The sequence below is a fragment of the Gadus macrocephalus genome, chromosome 8 (assembly GCF_031168955.1).
Source record: "Gadus macrocephalus chromosome 8, ASM3116895v1".
In the NCBI taxonomy this organism is placed as follows: domain Eukaryota; kingdom Metazoa; phylum Chordata; class Actinopteri; order Gadiformes; family Gadidae; genus Gadus; species Gadus macrocephalus.
The window spans coordinates 11501434-11520630 of NC_082389.1; the positions used below are offsets into that span (position 1 = coordinate 11501434).

Genomic DNA, 19197 nt, shown 5'->3' on the forward strand with positions numbered 1-19197 from the left:
GGGAGGGGGCTAACTTGTGCTGCATCAAACCCTGACATCAGCACCTCTACGACCGTCCACATTCGCACACAGTGGGCACCTACCCACGATGGAGAGGATGATCACCACAAAGTCGAAGATGTTCCAGCCGATGGTGAAGAAGTAGCAGCGCAGTGCCAGGATCTTGATGAGGCATTCGGTGGTGAAGAGCACGATGAACACCAGGTTGATCTTGTTGAGCACTGACTCCATGCGCTCCGACTGCTCGTCCGTCTCCACCATCATGGTCACCATGTTGACGATGATCAGCATCATGATGATGATGTCGAACGCCTGCTTGGCCACCAGGTCGAAGAGGAAGGCCTGCACAAAGTTCTGCGATGTGGACGGAGGGAAGAAAGGAAAACGTTGAGTTGAACCCTCACAGGGCAGCACAGAGTGGATCATCAATGTCAACATTAGGGTTAGATTCAGCTTTATTTTCATTGCCCGGTACCAGTCAAATATAAAGGATGCGGTAGCGTAAAGTTAATACAGAAATATACAAAGATAGAATGTTATCTCTTAGAGATATTTATGCTGTTCTGGAATAACAAAATTAGGACATCTGTGGAGATGAAGTATGGAAACATAGAGATAATAATTGGTTTTCTTGAACAGGAAATCTGTGGAAATCAAGCACAGATCCTTATTAGCTCCAACCGTTTTGTTCTCGCTGAGACCAGGTCTGCGTGACGACCCCGTATTTCCAATCCCAAATGGTCAATAGAAAGGACACATGCCTTTGCTTCTCAACCTCTACCTCAGAGGTTTGTTTCTCAACCCGTTTCCGTCTGTCTGTAGATGGGTCTGCAAGTTTCCTTCACTGTCTAGATGTGTCTGTGTGTATCAGTCTGTCTCTAGATGTGTCTGTGTGTATCAGTCTGTCTCTAGATGTGTCTGTGTGTATCAGTCTGTCTCTAGATGTGTCTGTGTGTATCAGTCTGTCTCTAGATGTGTCTGTGTGTATCAGTCTGTCTCTAGATGTGTCTGTGTGTATCAGTCTGTCTCTAGATGTGTCTGTGTGTATCAGTCTGTCTATAGATGTGTTTGTCTGTTTCAGTCTGTCTCTAGAGCAGTCTGTCTATCTGGTTTTGTCTGTGTCTAGATGTGTCTGTCTGTCTGTCTGTCGTACCGAGGGCCTTGGGATGGGCTTCTGGGGCTTCTTGGAGCCCAGCTTCTTCATAGCGTTGTAGTACTTCTTCTGTTCCTCCGTCATGAAGATATCCTGTCCCCCTAAGTACTCACACACACACACACACACACACACACACACACACACACACACACACACACACACACACACACACACACACACACACACACACACACACACACACACACACACACACACACACACACACACACACACACACACACCCTTCATAAGTACCACAGTTCTTCCAGTAGTCAGAATTTCAGGGAGCTTCCTGCAATCTCTGGTGGTGTAGGTGCCCAAAGCGCTTTACATAGTGAGTGTACCAGTACATTATTGAATGTACTCTATGACATTAAATTAATATTTGCTTACTTTCATCTTTATTAGACCATCAACAACATAGTCAGCTACAACTACAACGGTCATGGTGAATTATATCCTAACAGCCAACTGAAAAATAGCAAAAAGTACTCATCTTTCTCTTCTGCTGGTTGAAGTTGTCGATGATGACGCCGATGAAGAGGTTGAGGGTGAAGAAGGAGCCGAAGATGATGAAGATGACGAAGTAGAGGTACATGTAGAGGTTGACCTCTCGGATGGGCTGCTCCTCCACCTGGAGACAGAGGTGGTGTGTCTTAGTGGATTTGAATGTGTGCTCATGTATTACCGAGTGCAACAGGGTGTCTCCTTCTCCATGATACAGAGAGTGATCTGCTCATGCTACTCACTCCTCTGGAGTCCACCGCCGCGTGCATGATCTCCATCCAGCCCTTGAATGTTGCCTACAGACACAATTGAAAAATAATCATCTTTGACCATTTTGCAAAATGTCTGAAACATCGCTTTTCAGTAAAGAAAAAAAATATTTGAAGGGACTTTATTAAATTAATTATAAAACAGCTTTGTTGGATTCTGACAGTGTCGCTATGGACCCTTATTCCAACTGTAGAATTGAAGTGAAAATACAACTATGAGCTGAACAAATATTACTTGTTATTTCAATGAAATATGTTTATTGTGTAATATTTTGGGTCAAATGTTTGATTTCTTTAGTAAGTAGCCATGTATTCCTTTTATTCCTAGTCTGTTTTACATAGTTTTGAATGATGACTATATGCTCTGTAAGGTGACCTTGGGTGTCTTGAAAGGCGCCTCTAAATGAAATGTATTATTATTATTATTATTATGTACTAGGAGGGATAATGTACAGTCAGTAATTATCACAAAATAAGACATGATCCCTAACATAACAACAACTGTTTATCCTTTGCTGTGGGTATCTATTGTGTGCGTCTTCAAACTCCACTGAAGTCAATCCCAATCAAGGAACTTATCGATATGGCAACATAGTACCGAACTAAATTACCGTTTCAACATGGTCTCACAGGAATCCGTGAAATGACTACGGTCGGACGCTTAACTTGAAATCCGTGGCCACATCACGGACAATTGAAGTGATTCCGTCAGACCACCATGGATTTTGAGTTAAGCCCCCGCGGTCAAATGTGGCACACACACAGATTGAAACGGGAGCACACACACAGATTGAAACGGGAATCTGTGTGTGTGCCACGAAATATCATTGTCATTTACTTGCATTGGAGCAACTTCCGTGGACACAACAAGGACAATTTAAGTGTTTCAGTGAGACCACCCCGGGTTTTGAGTTAAGCCCCCGTGGTCGACTCGCTCGTTAAAACGGGGATCCGTGTGTGAGCCACGGAACAGCGTCATTAACTTGCATTGGAGCGAATTCCGTGGCCACATCACGGAAATCGGCGTGTTTCCGTGATGTGTCCACGGATTTCGAGTTATTCGTCCGTAGTCATTTCACGGATTCCTGTGAGACCAGGTTGACCGTTTAGTTAATGAACCTTAACACTCATCATGTGAAGAGAACAGCAGCGGCTGGAGGAACTCACCACTTGCAGCAGCGACAGGTATCCCAGCCCCACGTTGTCGAAGTTGACCTTCACCTTGGTCCAGTAGAACTGGGTGTCGTTCAGCGCGTGGCACTCCGACTTGTTGTTCACCACCGAGGCGTTGTGCACGAAGCCGGTGCGGTTCACGCATTTGCCGAACTTGCCGGCGAACAGGTTGACGCCCATGATGCTGAAGATGAGCCAGAAGATCAGGCACACCAGCAGCACGTTCATGATGGATGGGATGGCGCCGATCAGGGCGTTCACCACCACCTGAGGACAAGGGCAGGGAGTCCGTCACAACCGGCTTTCTCTAGAACGAGGTTGCGGGGGTCGACTCCCAGTTTAATGGTACTGGGTTCGATCCCCAGTGTCCCGGAGGTCTAGCCTAGCCCCCTGCCTACTCCTTAATGACCTGAGGCTGAAATCACTGTGAATAGCATTGGATATAATGCTTAATGACTACATAGGGATAACAGAGGCAAACAGAGATAATGGTTCAATAACATGAAAAGAATAATGGTAAAAGTAGGACGTTTGAAAGAAATTAAGTATTGAGGTGTCTTTGAGCAAGGCACCTTATTCGGTCCCGGTGAGAGGGTTGTTCCCTTGCATTGGTGTGAATGTGTGAATTTGTGATGTGCATGTGTGGTTGTGAATTTGTGAATGGGTGAATCTGAATGTGAAGAAGGGTGCGTATGAATGGGTGAATCTGAATGTGAGGAAGTGAATTAGTGAATTTTGCGAATGTGAACGTGAATTCTTGTGTGTCTTACCCGCATGCCTTCGAACCTGGACAGGGCTCGGAGGGGTCTTAACGCCCGCAGCGTTCGGAGAGACTTGATGGCAGCGAAGTCGGAATAACCCAGAGAGTTGGCCACCAGGCTGATCAGAGACACCTAGAGACAGAGTGCACACAGTCAGAATGTATCGCTCATATGGGTGAAGTGTACCGCCTCTGAGCGGACTCCCGATTGACCTAGAAACTCTTGAGAACAGGCAGAGAACAAACTTTGCACGATGTCAATAAGGTTTGGATTTTTTCTCCCTCATTACAGTTTATGCTGAAGAATTTACTTTTGAAAAGCACTTATTTTAAAACACAACAAATAAATTTCGATTTTAATTTACATAATATTATTATTTAATCAAAATAATACTTTTATAAAATATATCGTAAAAATTAAGAAGAACACAGTTCAGCAGCCATAGTTTAGTTGTTTTGGGGGGATTTTTTTGGCATGTGGTATTTTGGGACATTCCACAGTAAGGAACAAAATTAGGTTATACTTTTAGTTTTTTGGTTTGTTGTGAGTTTATAAAATCTTTAAACTTCCACTCTATTCTACATCCAAAACAGACAAAACAGAATGTTATTCCGCTGTTGAAATGCCCATGATGGGAGCTATGTTAGATGGCCATTGTATGGAAGTTAATTATGTTTGAGAAAATGAATGGAAGTGTCAATGAGAGAGCAGATACATACAGTATGAGGTTATGACTGACGATGACAAATGACAGACAAGTATGTGTAATTTATGTACACTATATATGCATATGTATATAAAGAATGTGCATATATAACAAATAGAGTGAGGTTTTATAAAGAATTTAAACAAATCTTTAATCGAACCGAATTGAATTGCCAATTTGCATCCTGATAACGCATTCAAAACGTAATAAAGGTCCCTAAGATCTGTGTTTCTTTATAAAAGTCTATTTTTAGATGGGTCTGATCATAATATCTATAGAAGATTATCTAAATAAACAACAGGTTTCTTCGGCTCTGAGAAAGTACCAAAATTACAATCAAATAACATGAAATTCCTGAGTGGAATCTTGAGAGGAAAAATCAATTTCCAATTAAGTTCCAAAAAGTAAGTTTGAAAGTACCCTTGGAAAACTCTTGACCTTGTTGAACGTGTACACATTATAAAAGGAAATATTTTTGTTTATCTAAGCTCCTCAATCAATACATCAGCTGGTATAATTTTAATGGAAAAACCTCAGACAGATCTTCTGTAGATAAACCATACGATACATGGCAGTGCATTTGCATTTGATATAAAAGCCAATTCCTGCTTTCCTTTATTTTGAAATAAATCAACATCCATTGATCGAAAAAGGGAATTTGAATTTGAACGTCACACTCGGCTTTTGATATCGCAACAAAAAGCACTTTTTGGTTTTACAAGTGAGGAAACACAGAAGCATTTGTGATGCGGATGCGAGTTTCCGTTCCCTGGGGTACATACTCACCTGATGGTGAACTAACTAGAACTTACCCTAACAATAGAGCGATCGCTGGCGATCTGTACAACAGCAGGTGAAATCACAAGGGGTCAAGTCAGGCCATGGGGCTCCAACCCAACACTAACTCCAACCGCCTTTCCGACCAATGTACATTATACACCAGGAAGTCCCCCCCCCCCACCCCAAATAAAGGAGACAATAAGGGCCGACTAAATGTTTTGCATCTATTTGGACTTTGAAATTGATCTAGAATTAATACATAGAAGAGACAGACATCTGAAGAGAGAGAGAGAGAGAGAGAGAGAGAGAGAGAGAGAGAGAGAGAGAGAGAGAGAGAGAGAGAGAGAGAGAGAGAGAGAGAGAGAGAGAGAGAGAGAGAGAGCGCAGGGGAGAAAGAGAGCGCAGGGGAGAAAGAGAGAGAGAGACCGAGAAAATAAGAGAGTGTGAGAAAGAGAAAGACAGAGAAAGACAGAGAAAGACAGGGAGAGAGATCGAGAGACAGAGAGAGAGATACATAAGAAAGCATAAGTATTCTGATAAAACTCCCAAATATCTTCCAATTATTTTGTTATTTTGGTGAACATTTAAAAGGCCTTGTTATTTTGCCAAATAATTGTTAATTCATTATAGGTTCTATTTTAATTGTTAATTGATTGTTAAGGCCTGTTTGTGATGTTTTTTGTCTCGAGGTCAGACAAGATTTCAGAGTGAGCCTAATTCAAAGTTTCCAGATTATGCATGGTTCCATCTATTGTAAATACAGATCTGAAAACACACTCACATCCACAATGAGGAAGTCCAGCCAGCACCAGTAGTTGGTGAAGTACTTCTTGAACCCGTAGGCGATCCACTTCAGGAACATCTCCAGCACAAAGATGTAGGAGAACACCTTGTCAGCGTACTCCAGTACCACCTTCACCACCTTCCTCTTCTCGATGTAGATGTCTTCAAAAGCCTGGAGGGCAACCAGAAAGAAGAGTTTAGGAAGTATGAAGATCATGGAAGCAAGGAGATTCAGTTGTTCAATATTACGAAGTATACGGGAGAAAATTGTGAGATAAAATAAATTTAAGAAGAAGAAAAACCCCAAAGTACAGCAAGGCACAAAATAAAAAACAACAAACATAGTTAAAAAAGATACACACACAGACACAAGTAGGCACACATATATACATTAAATACGTGACAACACAGGGGGTTTATATATTTGATGTCTATGCTATATTACATCCATTATGATACGGTACATATTGGTGGGACGGCGTACCAGAGCCCCTGAGCTGAGCAGGATCATGAAGATGATGAAGGTTTCAAACCAGCTGTGCTCCACGATCTGGTAGCAGGTCTTCCTCAGCCTCCACCAGGCCTGGCCCAGGCCTCCACTGGTGTCCACGTCGCAGCAGGGGCAGTGCCTCACGCAGACTGGGGTGGGCGGAGAACACACGGCACGCTAGAGCTCACGGGACATCCAGATACTAGAATCAACTAGAAAATGCATTTCCTGCAGAAAGTGCTGTAGTAGGCCTACAAAGTGAGGTTGATATATATAATATATTATTGAAGAAGAAGATACAAATGTGTAGATTTGTTAAATGGTTTGAACGAAGATAAACGGTTGAAAATTAATTTAGTTATGAGGTTATGATTTAGACTCCCATGTAAAAAAAAAGGTTGTATTTTAAAAGTAGAATATCTTAAAAAGTATAAAATATTTAAAAGATCTGAAAAGAAGCGTGCGATTCCAAGCTATTCTGAACATTTTAAAATTTGAATGGTGTCTCTAGGTGAAAAATTTAGGAAGGAGATCCCAAAGTTAGAGAATAATAAAGTGGAAAGGAAGAAAGAAGAAAACTTATGAAGAACAATAGTTGAGCGCTGCATGCAGCACTCACCTAATTAGTGGCATCCAGATGACAGTGTAAATTAATATTATTAGATTGATGGTTCTTTTATCCAAAGTCACTTAAAATACGACTGTAGCATGGGTGGACCAAGTGGGAATAAAACCGCTAACCATGGCAGGGTAAATGCCTTGCTCTACCAAAGCATAACACTGGGAGTACTGAATATATTTTTGAATTTGTGTGTATAATCACTTAACACTGAGTTAACACTGCCAAAAGTTAGGGGTTTGAGTCCCTCTGGGTCGGGATGCCACCCATTCTATGAACGGGTGCACTCATGGTACTGGTTAACCCTTGATATAAGTGTCCACCAAATGGCCCATATTAATTAGATTTATGTACACTTAGACTAGCTAAATGATGTTCCCCTCCCTCAGTTTACAGTTGATTAGCATTGGGCTAGGTAGCTCTATAGTAATGTAGTGCTTTAAAGCAGTTGAACACGCAGTTTAATACACACATTCAGGGAAGCACTGCTCTGGCTCCATGGTCTCCTCGGCCAGCTCTGATAGGTCGTCCCTGTCCTCCCCCGGTCGCCTCAGGTCCACCGTGCTGCCCTCTGATAGGCTGACCTTCTCCTGAGGGGGCGGGGGATAGTGGCAACACACGTTAATATCTTGCTGTGATTCCTCTGTAAGATTTGCGCAAATGACAACGAAAATGGGACACAAATTGGAAGGTTACAGTCAGATTTGTTTTCCTCAACCGTCAACTACATATCCTTGGTGATGTCATAAAGACCGTGTGATTATTTTTTGATTTGCATGACTGTAGTGAAGTTTGTAGAACATTCCAGTCGTTTAGCTTTCCTCACTTAGTCCACTCAGGGTCAAAGGTCAATGGGGCCTATCCAAGCTGACTTCGGACGTAAGATGGGAGAGTAATATAATGGTACTCCTCAGGCTATCATCATTCGGTAACACATGCACACACACGCGAGTGTGAGGGAACCCACCCTAAATCTAACTTGTAATCGGTCAGAGAGGATGTAACTCCTGATGAATAATTGTGGTGGACGCATTTCAGACTTGGTTTTACAATACATTTAAAATCACATACACTTAAAAGAATAGATAAAAGTTTTTGAAAAAAATTGTATTTTTGTGGCCTGCAGTTCCCCGTCTCCCAGAGGTGCCTGAAGCTCCCCTGAATACCCGCCGCCTTCGGCCTATTGGTCTTTCCCCAAGCCAGTCAGCCAACCAGCACGAGAGGTTAAACTGTCAAGCAACCTCTCCCCGTCCCCTCTCTGCATCCACTCCAGCCACAATAAATACTTCTAGATTCGAGTCCTAATGGCAGCATATTATCTGGGATTATGGGTCCAGAGGTGCAACTCTAATCCAATCAAAAAGGTATGACGTGTTAATCCAACATATGACCAGGAGATCAGATTATCATTCATCAATAGCTTTGGCGTTAGCGCTAGCAATAGACACTGATGGAGGTCCGAATTATCTTCTTTAACGATGATCAGAATAATATTATAATATTATTATCATTATCTATTAACAATATGATTCATATATTCAATGGTAATCTTTTTGATGATTCAAAAAACTTTCGGCAGGGATTGCAAAGCTTTAATTGTGTTTTCTTCAATGTCTATCACTGGTGAGATGGGGAGTGTAGAGAGAAAGAGAGAGAGAGAGAGAGAGAGAATGAAAAAGAGAGGAAGAAACAGACAGAGAGCAAGAGCAAGATGGAAAGAGGGAGACACACAGAGAAAGACAGAGAGAAAGAGAGAGAGAGAGTGTGCAAGAGAGCGAGAGAGAGAGTGTGCAAGGCTGCGAGAGAGATAGAGACACAGAGACACAGAGCAAGAGAGATTCAATCCGCAGCTTGTTTGGCCCTGCCTGGCCCCTCCTGGCCCCGGTCCAAGTGTTTAATCTCCTCCGCAGTGCTTCACATCCCACCTCCCACTCTTCACCTCCGACCCACTGTTAAGATGCCCCCGAACCAACACACTCCAACACTCTGTAAACAGCACTACCCCCTGCTACGCCCAGCCCGATGGAGAACAGAGGAATGAGAAGAGACAGATTAAATGGTAAGAGTACTTCAGAGTGCAACAGGGGGAGCAAAAACAAAGGAAGAATATATACACTACAACCAATAGCGGCGTTGTGTAGGGCCCAGCCACCCAGCGTGGCTTAATTCACCACAGTCCTAATTGGTGGCCCCTGGGCTTAGATTTCCTCCACGGGTAGACCAAGGCCTGACCCCACATGTGAACCCTGAAGTCCTGCACCCCAGAGACAGGCTGAGGGTGAGGACCTGCCTGCCTGCCTGCTACTCCCAACACAAGCCTGACTCCTTTCAATTAGCTCACCATGTGTTGCCGTGACGATTTGCCTGGAGGGCACTCATCTTATAACGCACAAACAATAACACAGATTATGTTTTAGGTGCCAAAATGTTTAACTGAACCATCTCTCAGCCTACAACCGCTTTAAGAACCCTCATACAAACTGTCACCAACAACACTACATCCGGAACAGATAAAAGATAAACAGCCCAAAGTTTTTATTTTTCTCCTATTTTCTTGCTATGGATCTGCTTTCTGAGAGACTTTACCAGCTGCCTAGTGACTAGTTTTGTTCCTCTAATATGTTAGTTAGCAAACAGGTGTTGACAATGTACGAATAATCCTTGTTAAGTTAACCAAGGTTCATATGGTTTCAAAGGTCCACAATCACCATCATGAGCTACAGATCTAAAGAACCATCACCCGTTCAGAAAGCGCCTCACCGGTTTGTTGTCCTCGTCCTCTGACGACTCAGACTCCTCTTCCTCCTCCAGGAACTCCACGTCCGACTCCCCCGGCGCGATGGGCACCACCAGGGTCAGGTTGGGGTTGGTCATGTAGCTGTCCCCCTCGGGCACCGCGTACCTCTCTCCGTAGCGCCCGAACACGCCGCCGTTGGCCTCAGCCGCGTGGTTCGCCACCAGCAGGAGAGCCATGCCCGTCTCCGGGGGCGCCAGGGACATCTTCTTCTGCTGCTGCTGCTGCGTCTGCTGCTGCTGCTGCTGCCGCCGGCGCCGCTCCCCTCCGCTGCAGAGCTCACAGACGCCGGACGCCAGCCAGCTGACCCCCGCGTTGATGCGGGCCACGGCGATCTGGATGTTGTTGAGGTCCCCGTCCTCGTCCGGGGCCGACAGGTTGTCTGAGCTGAAGGAGCTCAGCAGCAGCGCCAGGAACAGGTTGAGCACCTGGGAGTGGGGGAGCACAGCGTGCGTCAGCAGGGGGGGCTGTTGCTGATGATCACATCCGTGGGTTACAGAGTTATCACAGGCAGAATTCACAGACTGAATAAGCTCCGAAATCTGGTGAATGATATAGTTATACTGAGAAAAAGGCTGTTATTAGGCAAAGCTTTTTTTTCATTTTCCTGCAATAAACTAGCAGAACTTCTGTTTTGTTCCTCCTGCAAAGGGATTTCTTTATTTCTCATTTGGAAAAATGTTACCCCATTTTGAATAATTCATAAATGACCAGCAGTTACGAAGGTGTCCATCTTCGCCCACTGTGCAACAGATTGACAAAGAAGGAGGGAAAAGATAAACAACATTTTTCCGGTCTCCTTTTTTATGCAAAATCAGATTATGTCTCTCCTTGGGATCAAGCGTAGAAGCGTTCCACTTCTGAGAAATCTATTATTAAACAGCATGGATGCACAGCTTATACAGCACTGCATCCATACGCACAACTGTGTGTGTGGCATGCGTGTGTGTGTGTGTGTATGTGTGTTATCGTCCATATGGACACATGTCTGGGAATATACAGCATTTGTGCGTGTTTGTGAATGAATCGTGTCTATGCACGTGTTAGTGTGGCAGGATCCCAGCCTGCTGGACCTCCTCTGTGGGCCAGGTCTCTGGACATCAAGGGCAGACTAATGGTCTGGGTCTCGGGGAGCGTGATTGAGCAGATGATGAGTAACAGAAGCCCTTTGACCTCATTGCCGCTAAACATCCTGGGTAATCCCGGGGATAAACAGCTTTCACGTCATTCATGAGCAGAGAAGGCTTCCGTCAATAGAGACGAGCCACTGTGATCTGTGGTCTTTCCACTAATAACGCACAGCAGTAAGTGTTAGCTGGGTTAATTGGCATCATCATTACACTATATCACAACACCATATTGTGTTATTAAACTGTTATTAAAGATTTAGGTGACAGGATTTAATGTTGTGGATTGATTCATGGGATGAATAATATATTTTAAAATATTATTCAAATATATAAAAAAAAAACGGTTGAATATTACACTGAATTAGCTATTTCTTAGAAAAGTATAATCTGGCAATAGCCAGGAAACAACCAAAATAGGCAAAGTCGTATCTAAAGGGGAGTTTGCACAACAGCCATGACCGACAGCTGTGTTTCAGAAGGCCGGATTAAACGTGAGCGTTTTAGGGGAAAGAGGAGCAGAGGGTGGCGAGGGACAACAGGTGTTTGAATCATGTCCAACCGGAGCTCAGCCCACAGACCTGTGCTCTTTTTGAAGCCTGACAGGGATTTTAAACCAATCACAGGCCAAGGATGATATGAACTTTGGATGGACCGTTGTATGTATCTCACTGTGTATGACCCTGTTTAACGTCTGGATGTTATGTGTCTGGACGTGACCGGTTAAGGCCTGCAGTGCTGTTCCGGATGTGGATTGAGTCAAAATGAATGCTGCAACTGCTCATTCTTAAAAGGTACAAAGGAATAAAGGATGGCAGTTGATTGAATATCAAGCACAGAAAATAAGCTAAGGTCAAACATCAATGAAATAAAAATGAGGGCAATCATTTTAAGGGCAGTTTAAAGGTTCCATGGCATGAAAAATTCACTTTATGAGGTTTTCTAACATTAGTATGAGTTCCCCTAGCTTGCCTATGGTCCCCCAGTAGCTAATGCTCTGCCTTTGAAAAATGAAAGCTCAGACACTCTGATTTGAAATCTTCCCTATATGTCGTCATACGGGGACATGTTACCTCCCCTTCTCTGCTTTGCCCGCCAAGAGAATTTGGCCCACCAATGAGCCGATGAGCTACGACTGTTCTTTATTATTTGGATAACCGTATACACTAACTGCTGTTGGTGTTATGGCGCATAACACGTCGGGTTCACTGACGTCTGTGGTATTTCCACAACGAGACTCGCAGTGGGGGTTATCTTAGCCATGGTGGAGAAGGATTTGGGGGAAAGGAACTTTGGCTTTGAATCCCTGAAGTACATGGACCGCCACATGGAGGAGAAAAGGATTGTTGCCCGCGATTGTCTCCCACCGGAGCTGCCCGCTGCCCGCTGCCCCACTGCCCCACTGCCCCACCGTGGGGCGGTGGTGCCTCGGCGCTGCCCGGCGGGAGACAATCGCGGGCAACAATCCCTTTCTCCTCCATGTCACGGTTCAGTCTACTCCAGATTGATGTGGAAGTGGAAGAAACAGAGACGTCGGAGAACCCGACGCAGTCGTTTGAGATTCATTATATCGTCTGGAGGCGCACACAGCTTTTGGCCGTGATAATATATATTATATGAGATATCTATGTATAATATAATATTATTTAGATATAGAGCTCCAGGACTCTCGCCGGAGCACCCGGAGTGTTCTAGAATATTTACAGAACATGGCCAAAAGCTGTGTGTGCCTCACCTTTGCGATACATCCACTGTAAACACGAGCTCATGGTACCGTGGTCCCATGCTGCTCAGGGCCACACCCCCACCCTCCACCTTGACCCGCCTCTAAAAAACTGCACGTTTGTAGAAAGCTCAGAAGGCTCGTCTTCAAATACTGTATTAAGAGCCCACTAACACCTATATATAAGCATCCATAAAGTAGCATGCCATGGGACCTTTAAGAAACAAACAACATTATTTATAAATGATACATCTATTTATTTATTTTTGCTGTTAATTTATTAAATGGTAAAAAACATTTTAGCCTTGTTAAGACATCCGACTAGCTGTTAAACCACTATCACCAGTTGCGTGTCAATGTCGATAATACATCTTTGAATACAACAGATGGCTTCTACTATGTCCATACTAGCGCCGTCGCTAATGCTAACCAATCAATGGCAGTTGGTAGCGTGAAGCCATGGTCATTTCATGGTCGTTTTACTTGTCATGACGACAAGGGTATTAGAAACAAAGCCAGCCATGTGGCTAATGCTAAAGCTAGAAGCTGGCGGTTTTATGATATTGGACTGAAGCATCATCCACCACCACCACCACAACCAGGGTAGGCCTCAGCATCATCATCATATTATTATTAATTCCTCACTTCTCATTGGCCGCTCCCTAATCCCTGATTTCACATGACATCATCGTTTGGCCCCAAAAAGTGGTCACAGCTGGATGTGTCTGTGTGTCCTCATAGGGAGGTTACATTGCAATAATATCAACATTGCCGTGTCAGCTATTTTCAAAGTCAAACTATTCACATATTCAGCTATGCATTCGGAAAGAAATCCTTGAAAACTGATTGACAGAAAATCAGTGTATTAGTTATCTCATGAACAACTAATTGCCGTAACTTCCTCTAACGTCTAAATCTTTTTTGGTTGGACAAACAGCTTGAGGGACGCAGTAGGCTTAACCCTAAATTAAGCCTTCTGCAATTCATCAACCAAAACATAAAAGCCTGTCACAGATATGGCTGGCAAATGTCAGTTAATCTGCAACCTCACCACTAGATGCCGCTAAATCCTATTCACTGCTCCTTTAAGAAAAATACGCCTAATAAACTTTTGAGCAGTGGTTCTAAACGCAAAGGTGCCCTAGCCGTACTCACCACCAGGTTCCCGATGACCATGACCAGCATGAAGACCAGGATGCACAGCGGCTGGCCTGCCACCTCCATGCAGTCCCACATGGTCTCGATCCACTCGCCGCACAGCACGCGGAACACAATGAGGAACGAGTGGAAGAAGTCCTGCATGTGCCACCGCGGGAGCTGGCAGTCCACTGAGATCTTGCACACGCAGTCCTGGTAGTTCTTGCCGAACAGCTGCATGCCCACCACTGCGAAGATGAAGACGATGATGGCGAGCACCAGCGTTAGGTTGCCCAGCGCGCCCACCGAGTTGCCAATGATCTTGATGAGCGTGTTGAGCGTGGGCCACGACTTAGCCAGCTTGAAGACCCGCAGCTGCAACCACGGGAAAACAATACAATAACGCACGTTAAATATATGTCATAGTATGTAAGTGTATTTTGTATTTCTAAGTCTTTGTCTCAGTTGTATCCTAAATCGATGGTCGTCCTTATAACAGCTTCATATCAACGGCTAATTCAAATTGCTAAGAAATAACTGTTGGCGGGAAACTTAACAGCCTAGCATATCATTTGTTCAGTGCATTGCACTCATTTTTAGAATACAAATAATATTGACAGTAGTCATCTTGTTGTGAGCTGGTTTGATGGAAGTTTGATGCACTCGTGATATTCTTTTGCTAAACTTTTGGTTCTGACAGAAAAGGTGTGTTACAACGTTGTGTTTGTCGTGCTTGATACAAATGATCATGACCAAAGCGAAATACACACATCACCAATGTCCTTCACTTCTGTAATCTCAGCCAAGGTGGCACAACACAATTTCCATAATGGATCAGAGATTAGTCATATGTTTGCCAGTAGCAAGGGCAAAGTGTAACCAATCTTTACGTTTAAGAATTCCATTCTTTAGAGATTTTACATTGTTTGGGTCAAATATTGTGGTTATGCATATGACGCCTACATTAGTATGCAAACATATGACAACACAAATCGCCAAAAAAAGTCAATATTCACTTGATTAAGTTATGTTTGTGATCCTTAAGCTATACTCCGCGATCTATCTAATAATTGTAACGATGGTGCGCTTCAATTTCTTTGTGTCTTTTAATGGTTCTCTGTCTTAACCGTATACCTGCCCCAAAACGACATGAATCCCTGGCGGTCACTGGGGTTAGACTTGCGTCTGCTGGAAGCTAGAGGACTGACAAGGGAGGGTAGAGGAGGTGTAGGCTACCAGTCTGAAGGAGCGCAGGACGGACAGCCCCTCCACGTTGGAGAGGCCCAGCTCCATCAGGCTGAGACACACGATGACGCCGTCAAAGATGTTCCAGCCCTGCTGGAAGTAGAAGTAGGGGTCCATGGCCACCAGCTTCAACACCATCTCAGCCGTGAAGATCCCGGTGAACACCTGACCCCACACACACACAAACCAGTGACAGGGAGTTCAGCTTCATCAGAAATTACAGTAGAATCGTTGATAGAGATAGTTCATTAGTACAGAACAGTAGAATAGACTGAATAGATACATTGAGTCCGTCTATAGAAGCTTTTGCACATCTCTAAAAAAACTAAAATGAATCTCATACAGAGCTATGTGAATAACTAATGAGCCAGTAGGGGGCAGTCAAACAGATGGCACAAACAAATTATTCCTGTGTACCCCAGAGATGATACAAGTGGTCAAACATGAAATAAACAAGACCCTATTCTTCATGCAGTTTGTGTTATCACTGGAAATAAAACAAAGATATGTTGCCTGATCTGAAAAGACATCTGAAAAATGTGCTTCTCTGTCTGCTGTTACCCTGCACTGTGTGACTCAACTGCCTTTGAATAACCCGAGCAAGCGAGAGAGAGAGCGGGAGAGAGAGTGAGAAAAAGAAAGAGAGCAAGATGGGGAGAGAGAGAAAAAGAGAGCGAGATAGAGCGAGATCAACTGCGGAACAGAGAGAAATAGACAGACAGAGACATATATAGACAGAGAGAGAGAAGCAGATAGATGAATAGAAGGAGAGGACACAGAAAAACAGAGAGCAAGAGGGAGAGAGAGAGAGAGAGAAAGTGAGTCACAGAGAGGAAGAGAGAGAGAGAGACCTAGGAAGAGAGAATATAATAAAAAGATAGATAGATAAATAGAAGGAGACACAGACAAACAGAGAGTGAGAGTGAGAGTGAGAGTGAGAGAGAGAGAGAGAGAGAGAGAGAGAGAGAGAGAGAGAGAGAGAGAGAGAGAGAGAGAGAGAGAGAGAGAGAGAGAACTGAGGTGAACTCGCACCAGGTTCCCGACGGAGAGCATGCCGTTGAACTCGTCCGTCATGGGGTAGTGCTCCAGCGCCATGAACAGGGTGTTGAGCACGATGCAGATGGTGATGCCCAGGTCCAGGAAGGGGTCCATCACCATGAACTTCACCCACTGCTTCACCCACAGCCACCAGGGGCAGCACTCCCAGATCAGGTACCGCCGCGCGAAGGAGATCCAGCAGGGGTGGCACTTCTGCCGGGACTCCTCCAGCTCTGGGGGACAGACCGGGGGTCAGAGGAGGCTCGGGTGTAGCGATGGGTGGATGGGGGTTGGTTTGGGTTAACGCTCAGAATGGTGTCGAGCTCATGGCTCTTTGGTTCTCCAATTCAGATTCATTTGTTGTGCTTTTTAAAAGTGCAGGTCACATCTCAAACATTACTTTTTTAATTACTTTTAGCTTATTCTTAACATTTCTTATTGTGGTGTGGAGTAATCAGAGGGGATTATGGACCCTCAGTAAATGACCTCTGACCTCTTAATTGGCTTTCACCATCAAGGACGTCGCTGAAGAAGCTGACGGTGCTCAGCCCCCTCTTCCTCTGCACCGGAGGCTGCGTTGCCGTGGGCGACGGCTGGGGAGTGGATGTGAGGAGTGTCTCCGTGACGATGCCCGCCTCCTGGGACACAAGCAGGGGGAAAAACACCGGGCAGGTTGAGGAGACCAAGAACACACAGTACACACAGTGGTAGGCCTTCACGCGCACACACACACACACACACACACACACACACACACACACACACACACACACACACACACACACACACACACACACACACACACACACACACACACACACACACACACACACACACACACACACACACACGTATATACACTCTCGCTCGCTCACTTTGTAGACATATATTAGAGCATTAAAACGTCTTCACATACATACCTGTACCCACATGTACATGGAAAAACATTGACACACACACGCACAAACTATAGAAGCTTGCACACACACACACACACACACACACACACACACACACACACACACACACACACACACACACACACACACACACACACACACACACACACACACACACACACACAAACAGATGCACACAGACATACACAAGCAGACATGCAAAACACACACATAGAAACACAGACCATCAAAGAAAGGCAGACACACAAGACACGATTCATTATCAATGAATTTACATTAGTTAACGCAGTAATAAGATCATTACATGATCATTACATGGTATTAGCCTAGTGGTTAGGGTTAGTGGGTTAGGGTTAGGATTTGGGTCATGTTTAGCACTTGTGTAAAACAAACAAACACCATGAGTAAACGATTACTAGACCATAACTTCACTGTAAATTAACTGTAAGTGAATGCTTCATTCGGCATCAACTCATGTTAATTAACACGGTTAATGATCGGTTAATGAATGCACCCTGATAATAAAGGTTGTCATACGCGTGTGTGAGGCCCCGGCCCCCCCACTCACAGCGTCCTCGCGGACCCTCTCCATGCTGTGCGTGGGCAGCAGCGGCAGCGGCGGCAGCAGCCCGGCGCCGCTCACCCCGTTGTGCTCCAGCGAGGCGTTGAGCCGCCCGTTGACTACGCCCAGCAGGAAGCCCTGGGAGCAGTGGCTGCGCACGCTGCCCGTCCGCCGCTTCCAGGGCGCCGCCACCGAGTTGGCGCGGCTCCGGCCCACCGCCACCGAGTTGGCGCGGCTCCGGCCCCCGGGCACCGGGTCGCCGCACGCGCTGAGCTCGTCGTCGCCGAGGTCGGCGTCCGAGCTGCCGCGCGGCCGGAAGACGCTGAACACGCTGGCCTGGCTGCCCCGCCGCGTGCTGAGGGGGTGGGAGGACAGGGTGGCCAGCAGGGGGTGCAGAGGCAGGGGGGAGAGGGGCGGCTGTGGTGGTGGGGGGGGATATGAGAATATGGGAGGATACCAAATCAGAGGCCGCCGATATTTGAGAGGGTGGGGGCTGCCGTGACACCATGGCGAGAACGGTGTCCTGGCCTCTTCCCTCTCATGCTAGAGCTTTGAGGACCGGCAGCCCATTGGACTTGGTGATTGGTGAGCAGTTATAATGAAAATGTATCCGTTAGGTGAACTCGTTAGCTGACTGTCCAGCATCAAGAGAAACATCTCAATGTCAACGTAAGCCTTGCTCCGTATCAGCTAGAATTAGCATAGCATTTTAGCGATTAACATTAGAATTGCAGTTCAGCAATTAGCATTACCGTAGCATCACAACCGCTAGCATTAGCATAGTATCCTAGAGGTTAGCGATAGCATGCATCGCACCATATCAGCTAGAATTAGCATAGCATCTTAGCAAATACAAATTAGCATTGCAGTTTAGCAATTAGCATGAGCGTAGCATCACAGCCGCTAGCATTAGCATAGCATCCTAGCAGTTAGCGATAGCATCAATCTCACCATATCAGCTAGAATTAGCATAGCATCTTATTGGATAAACATTAGCATCGCAGTTTAGCAATTAGCATTGGCGTAGCATCACAGCCGCTATCATTAGCATAGCATCCTAGGGGTTAGCAATAGCATCTTAGCATCCCTCAGCGTACCAGTGGCTCCTCCAGGAGGTCGAGCTTCTCCTCTGCGTCCTCCTCCCCGGCCTCCTCAGACAGGGTGCGGTGGGACCTCCTCCGCCGGCTCCCCCTCCAGAGGCTCCCCGCCTTGGCGCAGAGCGGGGACAGCTCGGGAGACAGCACCGAGTCCGTCTCCTGCGCCTGCTTCCTCGCCGCCAACTCGAACAAAACAGAGAAAACAATACCTTTGGTTGAATGTCTGAATTGAGTTACTGATGTGTTGGATTTTCTGTTGTTGTTTGGGTTGGATTTGATCGGGTGCCTTCAGTAAAAACATTGCTGGAAT

General features: G+C 45.3%; 1 protein-coding gene across 3 annotated transcripts in view; it reads right to left on the minus strand.

Moving 5' to 3' along the window:
* Nucleotides 1–19197, minus strand: part of LOC132463023 (sodium channel protein type 4 subunit alpha B-like) — a 41583-nt gene that overhangs the window by 3306 nt on the left and 19080 nt on the right. Inside the window, exons 11-27 of one of the 3 annotated variants that reach the window (XM_060058890.1) lie at nucleotides 18888–19070; nucleotides 17797–18207; nucleotides 16802–16946; nucleotides 16303–16541; nucleotides 15262–15435; nucleotides 14044–14400; nucleotides 10005–10466; nucleotides 7717–7834; nucleotides 6620–6774; nucleotides 6134–6307; nucleotides 5385–5411; nucleotides 3876–3998; nucleotides 3100–3372; nucleotides 1906–1959; nucleotides 1653–1790; nucleotides 1154–1258; nucleotides 84–354 (exon numbers count right to left, since the gene is read on the minus strand). In XM_060058890.1, coding sequence (XP_059914873.1) covers nucleotides 84–354; nucleotides 1154–1258; nucleotides 1653–1790; nucleotides 1906–1959; nucleotides 3100–3372; nucleotides 3876–3998; nucleotides 5385–5411; nucleotides 6134–6307; nucleotides 6620–6774; nucleotides 7717–7834; nucleotides 10005–10466; nucleotides 14044–14400; nucleotides 15262–15435; nucleotides 16303–16541; nucleotides 16802–16946; nucleotides 17797–18207; nucleotides 18888–19070 — 3409 coding nt within the window. Of the gene's footprint in view, nucleotides 1–83; nucleotides 355–1153; nucleotides 1259–1648; nucleotides 1791–1905; nucleotides 1960–3099; nucleotides 3373–3875; nucleotides 3999–5384; nucleotides 5412–6133; nucleotides 6308–6619; nucleotides 6775–7716; nucleotides 7835–10004; nucleotides 10467–14043; nucleotides 14401–15261; nucleotides 15436–16302; nucleotides 16542–16801; nucleotides 16947–17796; nucleotides 18208–18887; nucleotides 19071–19197 lie in introns of all 3 variants that reach the window. The other 2 variants (XM_060058892.1, XM_060058891.1) reach the window with 2 other exon arrangements.